This window comes from Osmerus mordax, chromosome 6 (assembly GCF_038355195.1).
Source record: "Osmerus mordax isolate fOsmMor3 chromosome 6, fOsmMor3.pri, whole genome shotgun sequence".
NCBI lineage: Eukaryota > Metazoa > Chordata > Actinopteri > Osmeriformes > Osmeridae > Osmerus > Osmerus mordax.
In genome coordinates, this window is record NC_090055.1 from 13,825,584 (window position 1) to 13,844,378 (window position 18,795).

The window sequence follows — 18,795 nt, forward strand, 5'->3', positions numbered from 1 at the left end:
AGACTAGATCAAAGTTTTCACCGCCGTAGCGTGATAGATACGTTTCAAGGAGAACAAGTAACTTAAAATGCACAATAATAGTTTATTATCTAAATAGTAAGATAATCAATACAATGATAATGAAATATCATCAAATACAAAACATACCTTCAGAGCAATGGTTAACAAAGGTATTCACAATGAAGACTAGGCACCTAACGCACCGGAGCTGTATCGTAAACAGAACTCAAAGTGAGTGGTAAAAACTTCTTCCAATATACACCCAAACCTGACTAAAATGGGGACACCGGTCATATGACAGAAAGGTTGTCTAACGCATACAAATTCAAATTGGATCATTAATCAAGGCTGCAGTAGACCAAGTGGTGCCCTTGCAAGACAAGGGAATATGTTAACACATTGGTCTGCTGCAAGCACAAACTCTGTAAACCCTGTAAATGTACATGTTACAGTATTAGAATTATTACTAGAATGTAATACATAAAAGAAACAAAATCATATCAAACATGACATTAAAAGCTGTTTAGAACTATATTTAGAAGGACACAACTTTTAATGATAATTTCAGAGTCTTCCTCGGTCCACCTTCCTCTTCAACTGTTGAGACCACCTTTCCAGAGGCGTGTCATTAAGGTGTGATTGTCATTTTATCATTCATGCAAATGAACGACTGTCCCAGACGAGTGTCTGGGTGACCAGTGACAAGGGGCTGCCAAAACAGCCCTACAGTTTCCCCCTTTTGTTCCCATGGAACACAGAAAGGTTCAGGGGAACAGGAATTAAAGTAAAGCAATATGGCTGTTAAAGCAAAACAGTTTTCTTGGGTCCAAAATAAACAAAACACAAATGAAACAGTAATACTGTTGACCTATTTTTTCCATTTGAGTTTTAGGACACTGTCTCACTAATTTCCATTTGTATCCAATCCGACTCTCTCAGACCCCAGATCACCCCCCCCCCCCCCCCAGACGAGCTTTCACGTCTGTTTCAAACCCCCCCCCCCACGCATTGACCGTGAGAAACACGCATTTCAGCCCCTTCACAGAGGCTTGAGAACCCTGTTTATTTATTCATTTTTACGTTTCATTAGGCCTATTTGGATGGAACCGGTAAGGTTGGCTTGTATCTGCATCATCGTATTTAAAAGAACGTTAATAATAGTAGGCTAGCCGTTTGTCCCTGTCTTAAAGCGATGTTGTGCAAACCAAAACAACGTTTACAAACGTGAATTGATCTTACTCTGTACTTGAGGCCTTTTGCGGGCATCTGTGGGAGTGGGAGCACTCGATGGTCTCTTCAAAAATCGCCTGAGATCCATGGCTAATTAATCCATTCTGAACAGGTAGACTAATCCACAATGTGTATGTGTGTACATACTTCGTGGATCCTGATTGGTGTCGCAGCCGCAGCCGCAACGCATTGATTGGAGGGTCACAGACCATACAGCGCAGATGAAATGATTTCAGACTACAGCGTTTATATGTTAAACAATATGAAATTTAGTCTTTGGTGTTTTAAAATTACACCAAATTAATTTCGGATTATTCCAACGGCAGAATACAAGGCGCAGAGAACTTAGATGTGCGTAAACGCGCATAAACGCTATTTAGAGGTGGATAAACACTATTTACGAATTTCGGGAGGTGCGTAAACGGCGTTTACGTGCGTTTAGCTCCCACTACATCCCTGGTAACATGTTTGCCTTGTAATTGATTTCATTCATTTGCAATGTTATTAATGTTATTATCATTTAACCGTACTTTGACCATTCTTGCTCTGATTTAACCCATAGAGTCAAATACCTGGAATTCTATTGGTATTGGCATTATTTGGTTCATGCTAATACACTGTTCAGTTTCCCATCTTCCTTTAAACCATAGGGGAATTCGTTTTGGTTGTTTGGCCAATATTTAACCCCCTACATCTGGAATACCCTTCTTAAACTGCTGCCTCCACGACCCAGCCCCGGATAAACAGAAGATGATGGATGGATGGACAGAACAAACTATGATGCTTATCAACAATGTCTACATACAATTTGTAAACCAGGTCTGGTACAACCCCTACCTGTCTATGATCTGCCAGGCATAGGACAGGTCTCCTACTATCTGCATGGTGATCAGGACCTCTTCCTTGATGTTGATGGTGCGAATCATCTGGTGCAGGAACTTCCTGGTGTCAGCCAGGAACTGGCACACCTGCAGGTTGGACTCAAGCTGGTGGAACTCCTGGACCTGAGTGTAAGGGGAAATTACATTATAGTACTATGGTATTATAACACAGCATAGAGAAGTAGAGAGTGTAAAAAGCTATAGTTCTTACTTCGACCAGGGCCTGGATGAGCTGTACCGTCTTCCTCCCTGCAGCAGTGGAGTCTTCATAGTTCAGAGACTCTATCTGCTTTGAGATTTCTCTGAACCATGCCTGGAGGTTCTCTATGGAACACAACAAGGATTTTCTGGTGAGTTGAGTCAAAAGAAAGGAAATTCAAATGACCACCACAACCCTAACTAAACTCAGTGAACTGAAAACGATTGAGTTCCTACTGTCGGACCATGGGAGAGGCTCGGCTACCGCAAGCCATAGTTGTAGGCTCAGGAACATCATAGTTGGAGGTGTACAAGTCTGAGCATGCTTGCCCAACTTCTTACTATTTTATCGGTGCTTGTATTTTGAGTACCGTATTTTTTGGAAAATAAGCCGCATTTTCTATAAGCTGCACCCCACCAGAATAGGAGCTTCATGTTTGTAAATCGGAGGATAGGCCGCACTGGAATATAGGCCGCACTTAAATCGGGAACAGCGATACCGTAGCGCTGGCTAGCATTTAGCGGAACATTGCTCACGACTGTTCATTTCCCCAGATGCACTTTTCCATTGGACAGCTTGGATAGCCATCTAACTAGACAACATTCCCAATCAGGGTGAACACTCAAATTATCTAAACTACAGACCATAGCATTACACATATCAAAACAGAGCGAACACAACAATAGAACTCCAAACAATGCTTATCTAACTAAGCTAATGCCCTTAACTTCGTAGCTTTTCAGTTTGCCGCGGGGCATTCTGGGTACCAAGAGCACAAGGTGTGTTCGACTTCAAGCAGCGCCACAGCCGGCTGCAGCCAACTGACTTGAAGCAGTGAATTCTGGTTAGACTTTTTGTCCGACTTGAGACGGCGTTGAGGCTATCCATCGTGACGTATCCATCAAAGTACCGTGAGATCGATTCGAGAACAGCCGGCTGTGTAGCCGAGCGCATTTTCTCAAGAGAAACTGCATGGGTTCTAATGACGACACAGCTATTTCATGATTGGCCAGACTCACACGACAACTTTGACGCATGTTTTGTATTTATTCTGACACCTTCAGTTTCGCCAATGCTCAAATCCGGACCAAACTGTATAATTGAATTAAATATTTGTTGAAGAAAGGGTTTTAGTCTGCCTCTTTACTAACGGAAAGACTGCGTTTACTTGAGTTCTGGTTGTATTATCAATCTGCAGATTGGAGAAAGAGTTTAACATCGATCAGGCGATCTTACAGCATTGTGTAACACACTTCGGTTGTGGATAGTATGTCCAGAAATAAAGCCAAGTCACTCATGTAGTGGCAAAATCCATTGTTATGTCTACCAAATTATTTTAGATATAGTATAACTTAAACTAGCTTGCAAATTCTGAAGATAGCCTACTGTAGCAGACCTTTCTATGTTCATCGGGAGTTGCCGTAGGCATGATGCTGATGTAAGCATTACGTGAAGTCAGTGAGGACTGTCGAATGGCAATGTCAGGAAGAGCAGTGGGAAAATACAAGTTGTGAAAAGAGACCGCGTCAGTGTCTTATTGTCCACACAACCGTACACAATTCTATCTAAAACAAACCTACAAAGAGCTTGGTTACACTACCGAAGTTGAATTAGCCAATGTTGTTAGCGATGCTAGCGTTTGGTTGCTAGCTGTATATAACATTTCACTGGGTCTTGCAGCTGTTTGATTTACTGAAATAATTATGAAATGTTATGTATGACAACCCATTTGCAAGTCACTGTATTTCCAAGCCCTGATAGTGCAACTGACACAGTAGAAATAATTCCTCTTTCAAGTAATAAGCCCCCGTTCAAGTGTTGAGCATTAAATTAGCTGCACAGTCTGTATAGATCTTGGGACAAAGCCACTTTTTTGTTTCTAAAACCGGGCTATAAGCCGCTTAGAAATATAAGCCGTACAACCACAAGAAAACTGTAAAATCTGGGTACAAGCCGCGGCTTTATTTCCGAAAAATACACTATTTGCATTGACTGAATGAAATTGTTAATAAACTGAGTAGTAGTGACCATCAACATTGTTTATTGCCCTTCCTAATAATGTCCTTCGTAATAATGTATCTTACAACTGTATGTTGTAAGATTATGTATCTTACTATATAGCATGCCGTCAAATAATGTATATTTTTGTTTGGTTTTAAAGTGAGTCAGGTGGCTGAGCGGTTAGGGAGTCGGGCTAGTAATCTGAAGGTTACCGGTTCGATTCCCGGCAATCCAAATGACGTTGTGTCCTTGGGCAAGGCACTTCACCCTACTTGCCTCGGGGGAATGTCCCTGTACTTACTGTAAGTCGCTCTGGATAAGAGCGTCTGCTAAATGACAAAATGTAAATGTAAAGTAATAGTGTGCGTAGCTAAACATCTTTAACTTTATATCTACCTTTATTGGCACACTAAGGCCGAATCCCAATACTCTGTCTTAGCCCTAGCCCTTAGTTTTGCACGTTCCCGTGAAAGTAAGTGGTGTCTCAATACTCTTTTTGAGCTAGGGGTACGGCTAAGACGAAGGGGTATACACCCCTTAAAACCAAGTAAGGTTGGGAGCTTACTTGAAACCTAGGGGTATGTGAATACTGCGCTACCTGCAACAATGTCGGACAGATCATTCAGAGAGTCCAATAAATGTAATATTTTCGGCTTAAATAATTGATAAAAAAATTATGACAGTCTTGTTTTCTGCTCTACACAGTCCTGTACATATGTATTTGCAACCATGTTCTTAATTTAAACATTTTTTTAAATCTCTAGTTTACTGCGCTAACATTACATTGCTGATTTGCACAACAGTCCCGCATCTCACTGATTAGCCTTGAATGGACTCCATGCACGTGTACAGTTTTAATTAAACTCCATTAGCAGCAAATTTCAAACGAATTTTGTTTGATATCAGTGCATAACACTACTTGCTTTGGAGACATCGATATACGTAACCAAGTGGCGTCTCATTTCATAAGGCTATGTAGCCCTTACCTAGCCTGACGTTGTCATACTCATAATTCTAGTCAGAATATGAGTCTGTACCGCTCCGTTGGGCTGTGAGTATGGGGCGTGTTTCAACCGAACCCGGAAAAAAATGCCTCTTCACTCAATTGGATAGACCTACAATCAATCAGAGCAACGTAGTATGTTGTTTGTTGAAAACTAATTCAACCCAAGCGCTCTTTGGTGATGTGGTTGATTATGTTACTGTTGATCATCTGTCCATCATCGTATAAAGCCCGCCCTGACAATTTGATTGGTCCGAACAGCTCTTGTTCGGACATAGTTTTTCCCCAACCGAGCGACCCCAGACCCAACCAAAATGTTTTGTGGGCGGGCTAAGTTTGGCTGGCACCCAGGCTAGCCCTTACCCCTCAGTTTCAAGACATAAGGGCTATGGGTAAACTAAGGGCTAGGGGTAAGGGGTAGGGGTAAGACAGAGTATTGGGATTCGGCCTAACCCTTGGTATCAATTATCCCTTTTCCACCAAAGTCGGGCCGGTGCTGGTTCCAATTCTCGAACCAGTTCTTCGGTTTTCCACACAAATAAACCTGGCTCCGGTTCCAAAAAACAGGTTCCAACTCAGCACCAACTTTAAGGTGGGCCAGAAACAAGAACCGGTGACGTTGGGCGCCAGGGGGCGGGATTATCGTCCCGTCCCGTGCCAAAACAATCAGAATCAGAATGGGATTTATTCGCCATGAAAATTTGCACAGACAAGGAATTTGCTTTGGCAGGAAGGTGCATACAATAAACATATTATACATTTAAAAATGTGGACTATCTATACTAAGGGTACATAAACTAGCAGTACTAAGTGGAATTAGAATAAAATAAAATATAAAATAAAATATAAGTTGCCGTAATTTACAATATAAAAATACAAATATTACAAAAAATACAAATGTACAAGAGACAATTTTGTAATGCAGTGCAAAAAGCAGTGTGTTTTAAGCAGGAAGTCATTAGAGTCAGTGTTGACCCTTGGCCTTGTTGAAGAGGCCAACAGCGGAAGGGAAGAAACTGTTTTTGTTACATTACGCCACCACTTTTAAAAAGACCAGTACAACAGCTAACAAAATGGAAGCTAAACTAAAACAGCAATGGTCTGAGGAGGAAACGAGATGTTTACTGGCTCTGTGGTCCTCCACAGAAGTTCAAAATAAATTAGAAGGTGCCGTTAGAACAAAACCAATATTTGAAAAGATAAAGCTGGAGATGGCCGCTGCTGGCTACAAGAGAGGTATAAAACAACTAATAAATTAAAAATTTAAATTAAAAAAAGAATATAGGAACCAGAAGAAGGACCTTGGGCAGTAGTCGTCCTAGAAAAAAAACATTATTATTATCCTGGAGTCGATATTAGGTGACGGACCGGCTTGTCAGGTGAGGGGGGCGCTGAATTCAGCCACAGCAATGGTGGAGGAATTAATGGATGACAGCGGACAAAGTTTCGCTGCTTCAGGTAGGTCTTCTCATTACGTCAAGTCATTAAATATATTTATTGACTGTGTCTCCTTTTAACATTACATTAAATCGCTTGGTAACGTTAAAGTTGTTGACGTTAGCAGCTGACGCTAGTTGCTAAAACAGCTGGTAGGTTAGCTCTTGCTATTTAGCTAACTTTCCGTAACCATGGCTACAAAAGTAAAAAGTAAATGTTTTCACGAGTTGACGTTTGTCACCACAAAAAGACTGAAGTTGATGTAAGTGTAGTTTGCAAGACTATGTTTAAGACACACTTCTCTTGATTTGGCTATTTATAGAGTTGTCTGTCACTGATGTGGAAGTGGTGGAGGGTGAGGAAAAAACTTTGCCGCTGCCACGGAATAGCAGCTCACAGGCACCATCTAGCTCTGGTGGATTGGCCTCTGTACAGCAAGCCAAAGGAGGTAAGATTTGTTGTGCATAAATGGAATAATGTTTTGTTAACAAAATATAAGATGCTCATGTTTTGGTAAGCCAAGTGAAGTCATTACTGTTGACCTTTGTTTGTTTTGTGAACAGGAAAAAGAAAGCGTGCAAACGAGGACCTTATCGACTATATGGTGAAGGCGGACACAACGTTTTTAGATTTTAGCAGGGAGATGATGCAGAAAATGGAGGCAGATACGGGCGCTCTGCTTGGTCTTATGGGGCGCATGGTGACAGCGATGGAGTCCCAAGCTAATAAATGAAATATGCATTGTTACATTTAACTATTTATTAATTTAAAATATAATTATTTATCTATTTATTCTTGTTATTATATTTAACTATTTATTAATAAAAATATAATTATTTATCCATTTATTTTTGTTCTTCAGTTTTAAATATGTGAAGGCTCACATGCTATTTTACCCATCATCTAACTACTTCACCTATCACTCAAACTTGAATTGATGAAATGTGCAGCTTTTATCAGGTAAACAGAACAGAACATTTAGTCATTTAGCAGACGCTCTTATCCAGAGTGACTTACAGTAATTACAGGACAAAGGACATTCCCCCCGAGGCAAGTAGGGTGAAGTGCCTTGCCCAAGGACACAACTTCATTTGGCACGGCCGGGAACCAACAAACCAACAACCTTCTGATTACTAGCCCGACTCCCTAACCGCTCAGCCATCTGACCCCCTACAGTTAAGGGACAGTGGTATGCAGTACAAACATTTATTCTTCTCTTCTGTTGAAGTAGCTCATTATGGCTGCCCTAATGTTTGCCCCTTCCAGCTCACCATGCTCAGGCAATGCCTGACCTGGAGGCTGAATGTTGAACTACCTGTTGTGCTCCTCAATGAAATTGTCACCATGCTCTTCGGAAATATTATGAAGTACACAGCAGGTCAAGGTCATTATCTTGCTCAGCTCCAGCTTGCAGTCATTTCTTTTGAGGAGACATCTCCATCGCCCCTTTAGTCTCCCAAAAGCCATCTCTACAACTGAGCGCGCACTGCTCAGTCTGTAGTTGTATGTATGTTGCTCTTCTGACAGTCTACCAGTGTCGGAGAATGGCTTCATAAGCCAGTTCTGCATGGGGTAAGCCGGGTCACCAATTAAATATTGTGTCCAACGTTAATGCCAGAGATGGCCATTTTGGTGATTAGACCAACACCAAAAAGGTGGCTGATGGACCTATATTCGCTGCCGGTGGTCAGCTTCCAGAGAGCAAATGATACACGTTTTCTCACAGGAATAGCCAGACGGTAATTTGTATTCACTCTGCCCATGAGATACCTGACCTGATCGCAAATGTATTCAAAATACTCCCGGGACACTCGAAAGTTTTGAACAAACTGTGCAGGGATGAAATCCGGCACAACTGTGTCCCACCAATAGCGTGATCGGGGATATGTCCACACAACATGTGACCTCCACCTTGCCCTCAGCCATAATACGATCTGCAAAGGTAAAATCATGTATGTTTTGGTTTGTTTACAGGTAGAGTCCATATGAGCTGCTACGTTTAGTAGCTAGCATTGATATGTTATCAATAGATATGGCTATCGCAAGCCAGCTAAAAGCTATAATACTAACAGCCAAAACGTTCAAGATAATTACCGTTCTTCTTGAACGTAACCTCTCTTCATAGCGACCATGAAGAGCTGTAAATGCACGTCTACGAAGTGCAGTATACGTTTGTATAGCCAACATTAAAATTACTGGTAGGTATTCCTCCATTGTTGTTACAATCAATGACTTCATAACGCGTTGCTAGGACAACGGAGGCGTATGACATGTTTAAAGACGTAGCCCGACTCTGGCTCTCAGTCGGTGGAAAATCGAGCTGGTTCTTAGATTAAAACCAGCATCGAACCGCAAGAGCCCCAGCCCAGAACCGGCCCGGCTTTGGTGGAAAAGGGTTAAATGTGGTGTAGCTCAATGCAGCATAGTTGTTTTTTTAAATTTGTTTGTTTGAAATTGCGACTTGAATGGGACTTACCATTTTTCTCTACCCGGGTAAGGGGCTTCACTCCAGAGAAAACCTCTGCCAGCTCAGTCATCCTCTCAGAACCTTCAGTCTTGTAGCTTTCCCACTTGATCTGCTTCTCAGTCAGCATCTGTTTGAACATCTAGGGGACACGGCAGCAAATGGTCAAGATGTTTAAATGTGGACCAACAACCACTTTCAAAGTCTAGTTTGTGGCTATATGTGTGTGTGTACCTACCTGTGTGTACACACATATACCTGGACCCCCCCCAACATAACACATTTAAATTATGTTCATGAGACAGACCTCTTTCAGGGTGAACTCAAACTGGGCTGTGTCCAGCAGAAGCTGGAAGAGGATCTTGGGGTTGTACTTGGAATCGTTGATCACCTGGTCTTTGATCTGGCGCATGCGCTTGTTGTTCAGGTCATAGGCTACATGAAGAAGAAAAAAGAAATTGTCAGACACTTTCATGATGGAGAAAGTTCTGCTTTCATAATACTTTAAATACCATATTAACCCCCTAAATATGTGACACGCTCTGGTGAAAAGGGGCTGTTGTCTGCATTTCGTACTTTCCGCTAGGAGCCTAAAGTTTTTTTTTTTTTTTTTTTTTTTTTTACAGTTTTCTTTTTCTTGCATATTACAAAATGTTTAGGATCACTAAATACTCCATTTGTTCTTGTTTACCTAAGCTTCCAGTTGAGTTGTGGGCGCGTAATGCTGATGTGATTTGCATCACTGTGCAGCTGGCTACTTTTAGCACGGATAGGGGGTCAATGGTCCACTACTGATTGCTAGATGGTGCTTCTTGCACGCAGCCAAGGCCAGTTTGGAAACTGAAGTGGCCTTCATCAATCTGTCATTCATTTCCGTGTTGATAGTCGTGACTATTTTATAAGAACGATTGTCTAGCCCTTCAATCACTCAGCAAAATTTTATTTATTATAAAGTATGTCACACACATTAAGGGTTAGACTGCAGTTGGTCTATAAATGCGTAGCCCGATATTATGAACATTCTATTGTCGGCTGACAATGTTCACGTCGTTGTCCTGAGTCAAAAGTATAAACACACAGGGACATCATAAACATTCAATGGTCTGATTGATCCAGTTATCCTGGTTAAACATTTATTGTTCAAAATTAATTGTCAGGGCACGGTCCAAGTAGGGCTATTGCAAATATGAGAGGCAACTGTAACTAGTGCAAATTCTCAAATTTCTTCTGAAATCCGTTCTTTTATTTGTTACTGTAACATTGGGAGTGTGGATCTCGGATTACGCATGAGCAGTAGAGCATTGTGTGCAAACAAAATTTGGTGGCCTATTTACAACTAGAAACACAGTTAGACAGCGAACATTATGTCATAACAGAAGCAAACTCTACTACATTTACACTTAGTCATTTAGCAGATGCTCTTATCCAGAGCGACTTACAGTAAGTACAGGGTAATTCCCCCGAGGCAAGTAGGGTGAAGTGCCTTGGAGGACGGAGTGCCTTGGACGGAGGTACGTTGAAGGACACAACGTCATTTTTGAACGGCCAGGAATCGAACCAGCGACCTTCTGATTACTAGCCTGATTCTCTAACCGCTCAGCCACATGACTCCCCTACTAGAGTTTACTAGAGGGCTGTAGCTATTGAATATTTTAGTAATCGAGTATTCTACCAAAAATTCCATCGATTAATCGGATAAAATGTAATTTTGCTTAATTAAAGAGCAATAGTAAATATACAAAAGAAAATAAGACAGGTCTCCTAAAATGAACAACTAATAGGTTTCCTTTTATAGAAAAACACAAAAAATATATTTTCTATCAAAAATAAACATTTAGTTATTACCCATTGTTTCTCTGTCTTTACTTGTACGGTGAACAAATACAAAGTTGACTGAGATGAATTAAGTGCATTTAAGTGCCATACATTCTGGGTTTTAAAGAAAGCATTTTCTGAGATGCAAAAAACATAAAAATAAATGACTTTTTAAGTTTTAAAACTAAGGCATATATTAAAATAAATAATAATAGCCTAATACAAAAACACTGCCTTTAAGTCGTGCAACTTAACTTTGCCAGCGTTGGATAGCGTGCTGCATTAATTTTCCACCATGACAGTGGATTCTCCTTCTTGGACAGGGGATGTTCTCCGAAATATATCAAGATCTGTGGAATAGTTGTGACAACGAAAAAAAAAAAAAAAAAAAAAAAAAAAAAGGTCGGCAAAGCTTAGTTTAGCTGCTGCTGCTCCTCCTCTTCTTCACCACTGGTGCTGGAGTCTGATCCCACTATGTCGAAGAACGGTGACCCTCTTGACATGTGCTTCGGGGAGTTGTGTGCTGTGCTGGATGCTCCATTTTCACTTGCAGTGGGCTGCCTCGCTTGCTTTTTGGCAGCAACAGCAAGTGCCATGGTTTGTACTGTGCTTTGGACCTTGAATACTTGGTCAGCAGGCAAGAACTTCAGTTTTCGAAACCTGGGCTCCAGAGCAGCAGCCAGCAGGGTGATGTTTGGAGATTCAGGTGTAAACTCTGTCAGTCCTTGCCATCTTGCTGTGATCTGTTCTGTCGCATGAGCCTGGAATGACCTCACTAGTGCAGTCTCAAAAGCTGGACTCTGTATGTTGTTCGTTTGTGCACTAGTTGTGGAAGTGCAGAGGGTGTAACATATTGCTGTCCGCTCAGAAACACTGTAGCTGCTTCAAAGGGCTCAAGGACCTGGCTCAGCTCCTCAATTAGGATCCACTGTTCAGGCTTGAGATCAAGGTGGAGTTTCCCTCTCTGAGTCACTGCTGGGTCAGAGAGTGTAGCAGTCACCGGCCATCTTTGTTCTACCAGCCTGGACAATATCTGATAGGTGCTGTTCCAGCGTGTACATATATCTTGCACCAGCATGTTTGTCTTGGTGCCCATTTGCTTCTGCTTCTCCTTCAACTTGGTGCATGCCAGTTCACGCTTCTTAAAATGTTCAACAAGGCATCGCACAGCAGCCACACACTTGCAGATAGCTTGGTGGATCTTTAGAGAGCTTTGTACAAGCAAATTGAGGGTGTGCCCTGCACATCGCACTGATGCCCATCCATGCCTTTCTTGCAAAACCTTTACTACTGCTACGAAATTAGCACCGTTGTCATGAACAACAACATTGATTTTCTCTGGTGGAATGTCAAATTTGGCAGTTACATCCTCAATCCACTTTGCAATATTTGTAGCGGTGTGTCTCTCTTCTATGGGCATTGTTGTCAGGCAGTGGGACACCATTTCCCAATCCTCCCCAAGATAATAACACGTCACCCCTAAATAAGTCTCTGTTGCAACACTCGTCCAAATATCAGTTGTGAGTGAAATGCTGTCAGTCTCCTGCAGGGCTTTTTTCAACTTGCCTTTGATGTCTTCATACTTTTTCTCCATCTTTTTCTTGAAGAAGGGTCTTGAAGGAAGCTCGTACTTGGGATTGAAAGTGAAAATCATCGCTTTAAAGCAGGTGTCTGCAAACTTTTTTCTGCGAGGACCAGATCATTTTTCCTTTCTTTAATGTGGGGCCGGGTTGGTCTGTAACAGAACATTACATGGGCCGGAGTGTCTACCAGTATTATTGTGGAGATTTTATGCTTTTAAATGTATTTATTATGCTAGATTAGTTTATTATTTTGTTATGCACCGTACATCCGTACATATCAAGGGATATATAGCCTATTAACCTTTTCATTGTCCTGTTAAATTTGCCTGAAAACGCCTAAACAGCATACCCAAAGTAAATTGGAAGCTGTTCTTGAACCATTTGGAGTACATGCATGTAAATGATCTCTTTTGAAAGCTGACACTCTGAAGTTATGTCCCCTGTTGTCAGGACCCCTGTCAGTCCTACTAGTGTTGAGTAATAGAAGCTTGAACACAAGGAAAGTGAAAATTTCTATTTCCGCCTAGATTTTGTTTTGAAAACAGAGGCCTGAAGAGGCCTAGAGGTGGTAGGTATTAGCTGAAAGACTAAATTGGACCACAGGTTGAAGCCTTACCCAATTCAAATCAAAAGTCAAACATAATACCACAATATATTCATATTTGACACATGTTTTTATAAGAGTACATCCAGGCATTTTCTAAAAGGGCCTTTTGGAGACTCCAAAATGACCCTTTGTAACCAAGGTCAAATACTCAGGATAAAAGGTATTATTTTTCATAATTGTTATCTCTAATGAAAGGTGGTACTTATAACTATCATATATAATAGTTAAATCCCTAATTAGTATTACTGAAACACAAAAATTGAAGCATGAACACATTGGAGTGCTTTATCTGCTTCCCAGGATTGGCGCACAAAGAAAACTGATTCTGTCAACCATATTGCGCAATCGACTCTTATTTTGAAGGCTCCACAGACGCATACAAATGAGGTATTGGCATTTTCAGCTAGCTGTCAGCTACAAGGCTAACGAGCTAATTTCAGAGCCAGTTGAAGCCAGTTCGAGAAATTAGTTTAGAACGAGTGTGGGGGGGGGGGGGGCGGGGGGGGGGGCAGGACGCACAGACCTAGTTGGCTTTAGAGGGCTGTCAACGGGGCATGGAAGCTCCTATTGGGTCAAACAAGGTGTCAATCAAAAGGGGAGGGTTCAACGGACATTTTGATGCCTTCATATCGTAAATACTCCGTTGCTAACCGGAGAAGAGAACACATTTATGTGAACAAGTTGTTTCTTCCGTCGGCTAAGTTGCATAATGAAACAAAGGATAATGGCTATTCATGAATGTAAAACATTGTATTTGGACGAATTACTTTACATGGTTAGATACTTTGAACCCTTGGGAATGTACGCAGACGAAAAACAGGTTAAAAGAGCATTATTACTATCGTAATGACCTCTTTTCATATTCATTGCTATTGAAATCAAAACATTTACTTACTCACGCATATTAATTAATCAGTGTGAACTGTTTTTGTTTTTTTTATGTGGATGTTTTGAGTGGATGTTTTCTGTTGAGAGGCTGCAGCATGGACAACATGCTGTTGTGGTATGCTAGCTCGATCTTGCAATGGACACACACCACAGCGTTCTTTTTACTTTTCTATTTGAAATGATCCCAAACCTTGGACATTTTCTGTCGTTTTCTCTTGTTGGGTGTGCTCACGCCTTCGGCGAGCACAACCATTGTTCTCTCACATATATAATTATTTATTATTGTTTATTTTCGCCCCCCTAAGGATCAGTCAATATTTGGACTACATAGACAACGCCTGTGTCAAAATGTTTGTCTTGGTCTCGATTGCGTTGCTCGTATTTTTATGTACGTTCCGTTGCACGGTTTAGGAGGTTACAACGTTTTTGTGGCAAAAAAGTGCCTTTAGTCGACGAAGGGTACTCAGTGCTATCTACGTCACCACATCAGCACACGTTAGCAACGACGCATGGATACAATGTGCATAGATGTGCTGTTGCACAGCGGGTATCGTATCGTGCCGTGGTGTACTAGCAGCATCATACATGTACATTTAAGCAAATCAAGACCTGCATGTACAGTAAGTAATGTCACATTAAAGAATGTATTTAAACTCAAGCTTGTGTGGTGTGTCGCTGGCTTCAGTGCCACAGCCTAAAAATGTCAAAAGAAACATGCTCATTTCCGGCGCTTAAAAACAATCCCCTCACTCAGTGAAGTTTGGCTAGCCACCGCAACTAGCTTGCTCGTAGCAAACTTATTTTGAATTAGCCATTTATCCCTAAATAGATGTAAAGCTTCTTTACGTTTTTGGGGGCATATTTTCAGTTAGCAGATGGTACTGTTTGAATCGCGATTCCATCTGAAATACTGCCGGTGACAACGTTGTTACAGTAGCTTGTTTCAAAGGGGGTTCGCTTGTTTCAAGGGGGGTTCTTGAGTAGGCTAAATGCTTGAAAATATCACTAGATGGGAAAAAACTTAAGGGGACGGACCCACCTGCAAGCGAGCACACCCTACAATTTCCACAGAAATTGTACCCTCTCTAGTTTGTTTCTTCTTTTTGCTCATTGCCATTGTTATCACTCCCTTCTTCCATTCCATCAAAACACCGCTAACTCCTTGCGTCTCCTTCCGCTTTGTGGGTGACGTAAACGCGTTGTGTCACACAAAAAATAATCATTTCGAAAGAACGTGACATGAGATTTAAAATGTATCGAAAGAGGCTTTGAGGCAGAGGAATTTGCCTTTATCATTTATTTGACTCGAGTTACTCGAGGAATCGTTTCAGACCCGAACTCTACCCTTATTTCCAAACTCCATTAAGTAGGCTACCGTATTTTTCAGAAATAAAGCCACTGCCTGTACCCTGATTTTACAGTTTTCTTGTGGTTGTACGGCTTATAATTCAAAGGGGCTTATAGCCCGGTTTTAGAACAAAAAAGTGGCTTTGTCCCAAGATCTCTACAGACCGTGCAGCTAATTTAATGCTCAACACTTGAACAGGGGCTTATTACTTGAAAGAGGAATTATTTCTACTGTGTCAGTTACACTATCAGGGCTTGGAAATACAGTGACTTGCAAATGGCTAGTAGAACATAACATTTCATAACTAGAGAGGGTACAATTTCTGGGGAAATTGTAGGGTGTGCTTGCTTGCGTCGGTTGCACAGGGGGGTCCGTTTTTTTATGACATTTTTACAACTGATACATATTTTTTTTGCTGCTCATTTACAACTCAAAATACGAGTGAAGTGTCGAATGAAATAGATGTCTTCTCATTTCCCCTGCAAGAGGCAGCCTTATAGTTGAATCAAAACGAATACATTTGGCAGACCGGTGTAAAAATTGACCGTCCCTTACAAAAAATAAGTACTAAAATATGGATAATACACTTAGTTCACTTTTGATATACTTTTAAGGAGTATACTTAGAAAATAGTTCACTTTTGATATACTTTTAAGAAGTATACTTAGAAAATAGTTCACTTTTCATATACTTATAAGTATGCTTTGAAAATAGTTCACTTTTGATATACTTTTAAGGAGTATACTTAGAAAATAGTTCACTTTTGATATACTTTTAAGAAGTATGCTTAGAAACAGAAAATGGTATACATTTCTTCTGGAGTAGGATGTACGTTTTCTATTATTATACAGCAAAAACTGTCAAAATAATTACATATAAGTACATTACAGGTTACATTTTTTAGATCCATCTCATTCTAATTATTCATGTCTATGAAAATCTATTATGCATTGCACATTGAATCTTTTTTGGTACTGAAACTGTGACCTTAATTACTGCCAAAACATTCTGAAGCCCTATAATCTTATACTAATAACTATCAATTGGAGTATTAATGGGAAAAAAAAGAAAAAGCTACTTGAGAAAGAAGTAGACAGAAGGGTTGCATTATGCATTTGAAGGTTATACTGTCAAACTGTCTGAAGAACGAAATAACAACGTGAAAAAATGAAGATAGCGTGGCTCATTGGCTGGTCAATTCCCATGATGCAAGGCGGTAAATAGTGTTAAAATTTGCTGATAAGTTTTCCGTTTGTTCGAAATACAAATGTAACTTCATGAATTTCATTTTTAAAACGTGTCTGCTTAGAATGTAGTGTCTTGTTGCGTGGTCATTGTTGTGGTGGTTTACCATTGTAACCATGAGTTAAATTACTGTTACGTTTCATAAGAAGAGCTGTATTCTTCAAACGTCAAAGCTTGCGCAGTGAATAGCTTCTTTCAGCTAAGAAATTGCAGGGTAACTTTGCAAGGGCCCCCGTTGTCGCTAAGTGCCTTATAATCTGAGGCGTTTGAGGGGCTCCTAAACATTATAATATATTAATAAGTAATAGTAAAATTTAATTTATAAAGTTGAAGTACTTACATTAATTGAAAGTGCACTTAAAAGTATTGCCCAGTATACTTTGAGGCTCTTTAGGAAGTATACTTGATGAACTAAAAGTGCACTACACAGGCTACTTTACAGTATTCAAAAGTAAACCTTGAAATACACTATGAATGTACTTTAAAGTGTACTAAGTGACCTTAAAAGTGGGCCAATTCAGTTTACTTAGTACAAAAATAGTATATAAATAAGTACACTGCTAGTATACTTTAAGTAACATGATAATAGTATACTTTTTATACTAAATATACTTACAAAATAAACTTGAAATATACTTCTTTTTTGTAAGGGTAATCTCTGACTTAAACGTCCTTTTAAGTTTTTCCCTTCTCGTGATATTTTCAGGCATTTAGCCTACTCATATTGCATTCATTCATTAATAAAGAACCCCCTTTGAAGATTATTCTACGACGTCACCGGCAGTAGAATATGGAATCGCGATTCAAACAGTACCATCTGCTAACTGAAAATATGCCCCCAAAAACGTAAATAACCTTGACATTTATTTAGTGGAAAATCGCTCATTCATAAAAAGCTCACTGGTAGTGATCATTGTCAGTAACAACGCAAAGTGCGATGTAGCCCTGTGTGGAGAAGCTGCACCGGTAAATTGCACTACTACAGTACAGTAGACTACTGCTGTGTTCGTCTTGGTAGCGATTGCGTTGGTTGAATTGGATTTAACGTTCCGTTGTACGGTTTAGGCTGAAATTAATTATTTTCATGAACAGATTGACAAAGTTTAGGCTGTGGCAATGAAGTTAAGGTTAGTAGTTAGATAGAATTTTGATTTAAGTAAGGGGAGTGCCGAACATGTTCTGTCGCCGGTTGACTTCATCCTACAGCTGTGTAGATGTTTTTTAATGTCTCGCGTAGCAGTGAGCAACACTGGTTTGAAACCACAGGTAATGATCATTTCAACAACAAATCGTTTACTTGTAATGTAATGTCATAATAAATCCTACAACGAAAATGTATTTGTGAGGAATGTTTACTTTAACGATTGAAAACAGATGCATCATAGACCACTGTAGTATGTGTTGCCCGGGCAACAGAGGCTAATGTCATGATGCTAATGCTTCAGTGAAATAGTAGACTACCGTTTCCGAAAGTAGATGTGGGCCTACTTCCTTAATAATATCAGCAAATATTGCACATTACATTTCACAATTGTGTTTCACATCACAAAGTAAAATGAGTAAAAAGTTATCACCCTGCCTCTTTGCTTGTGGCGTTTCTGCAGCTGCCTTTCAGTAAAGCTATATAGTTAGCCTAGCTAACCCCCAAGTTAACAGATGCAAAACGAATGTTCTGCTACAGGTAGTCACACGTGTTTTCGTGACGTTAGTGACGTTAGTAACGTCAGTGACTGTGGCTAGCAAATTAGCCACCGTTAGCTTCACTTTCCACCCCAAAAACACAATTTCTACTTAAACCATGCAACAGAACGTAAATAAAAATACAACCAACGCAATCGCTACCAATATGAAACTTTTGACACCTAGGTTGTCTATGTAGCAGAGCCAACAGACAAACCACGTACCATCACACCTTTCCCCTACCCCCGACAAGGAGAAAGGGGGTTTTCCCCCTTGTCCTTATCTCCAGAGCAGGAGCTTCAAAGCTTCTGGCCCAGCATGGGGTCAGAAGGTAGACCAAAATGGCCTTACAGTATGGAGACAAAGGATTTTAAGGAAGAACTAACTTCTCTGGATTTACAAACATATTCTCAA

General features: G+C 40.4%; 1 protein-coding gene across 2 annotated transcripts in view; it reads right to left on the reverse strand.

Annotated features, from left to right (window-relative positions):
• The window catches only part of washc5 (WASH complex subunit 5), a 77,836-nt gene that overhangs the window by 24,670 nt on the left and 34,371 nt on the right, over positions 1 to 18,795 (reverse strand). For both annotated transcript variants that reach the window (XM_067238387.1, XM_067238388.1), the window contains 4 exons: positions 9,523 to 9,650; positions 9,228 to 9,357; positions 2,323 to 2,435; positions 2,068 to 2,234 (listed from right to left, as the gene is read on the reverse strand). In XM_067238387.1, the coding sequence (XP_067094488.1) occupies positions 2,068 to 2,234; positions 2,323 to 2,435; positions 9,228 to 9,357; positions 9,523 to 9,650 (538 nt within the window). The remainder of the gene's footprint in view (positions 1 to 2,067; positions 2,235 to 2,322; positions 2,436 to 9,227; positions 9,358 to 9,522; positions 9,651 to 18,795) is intronic.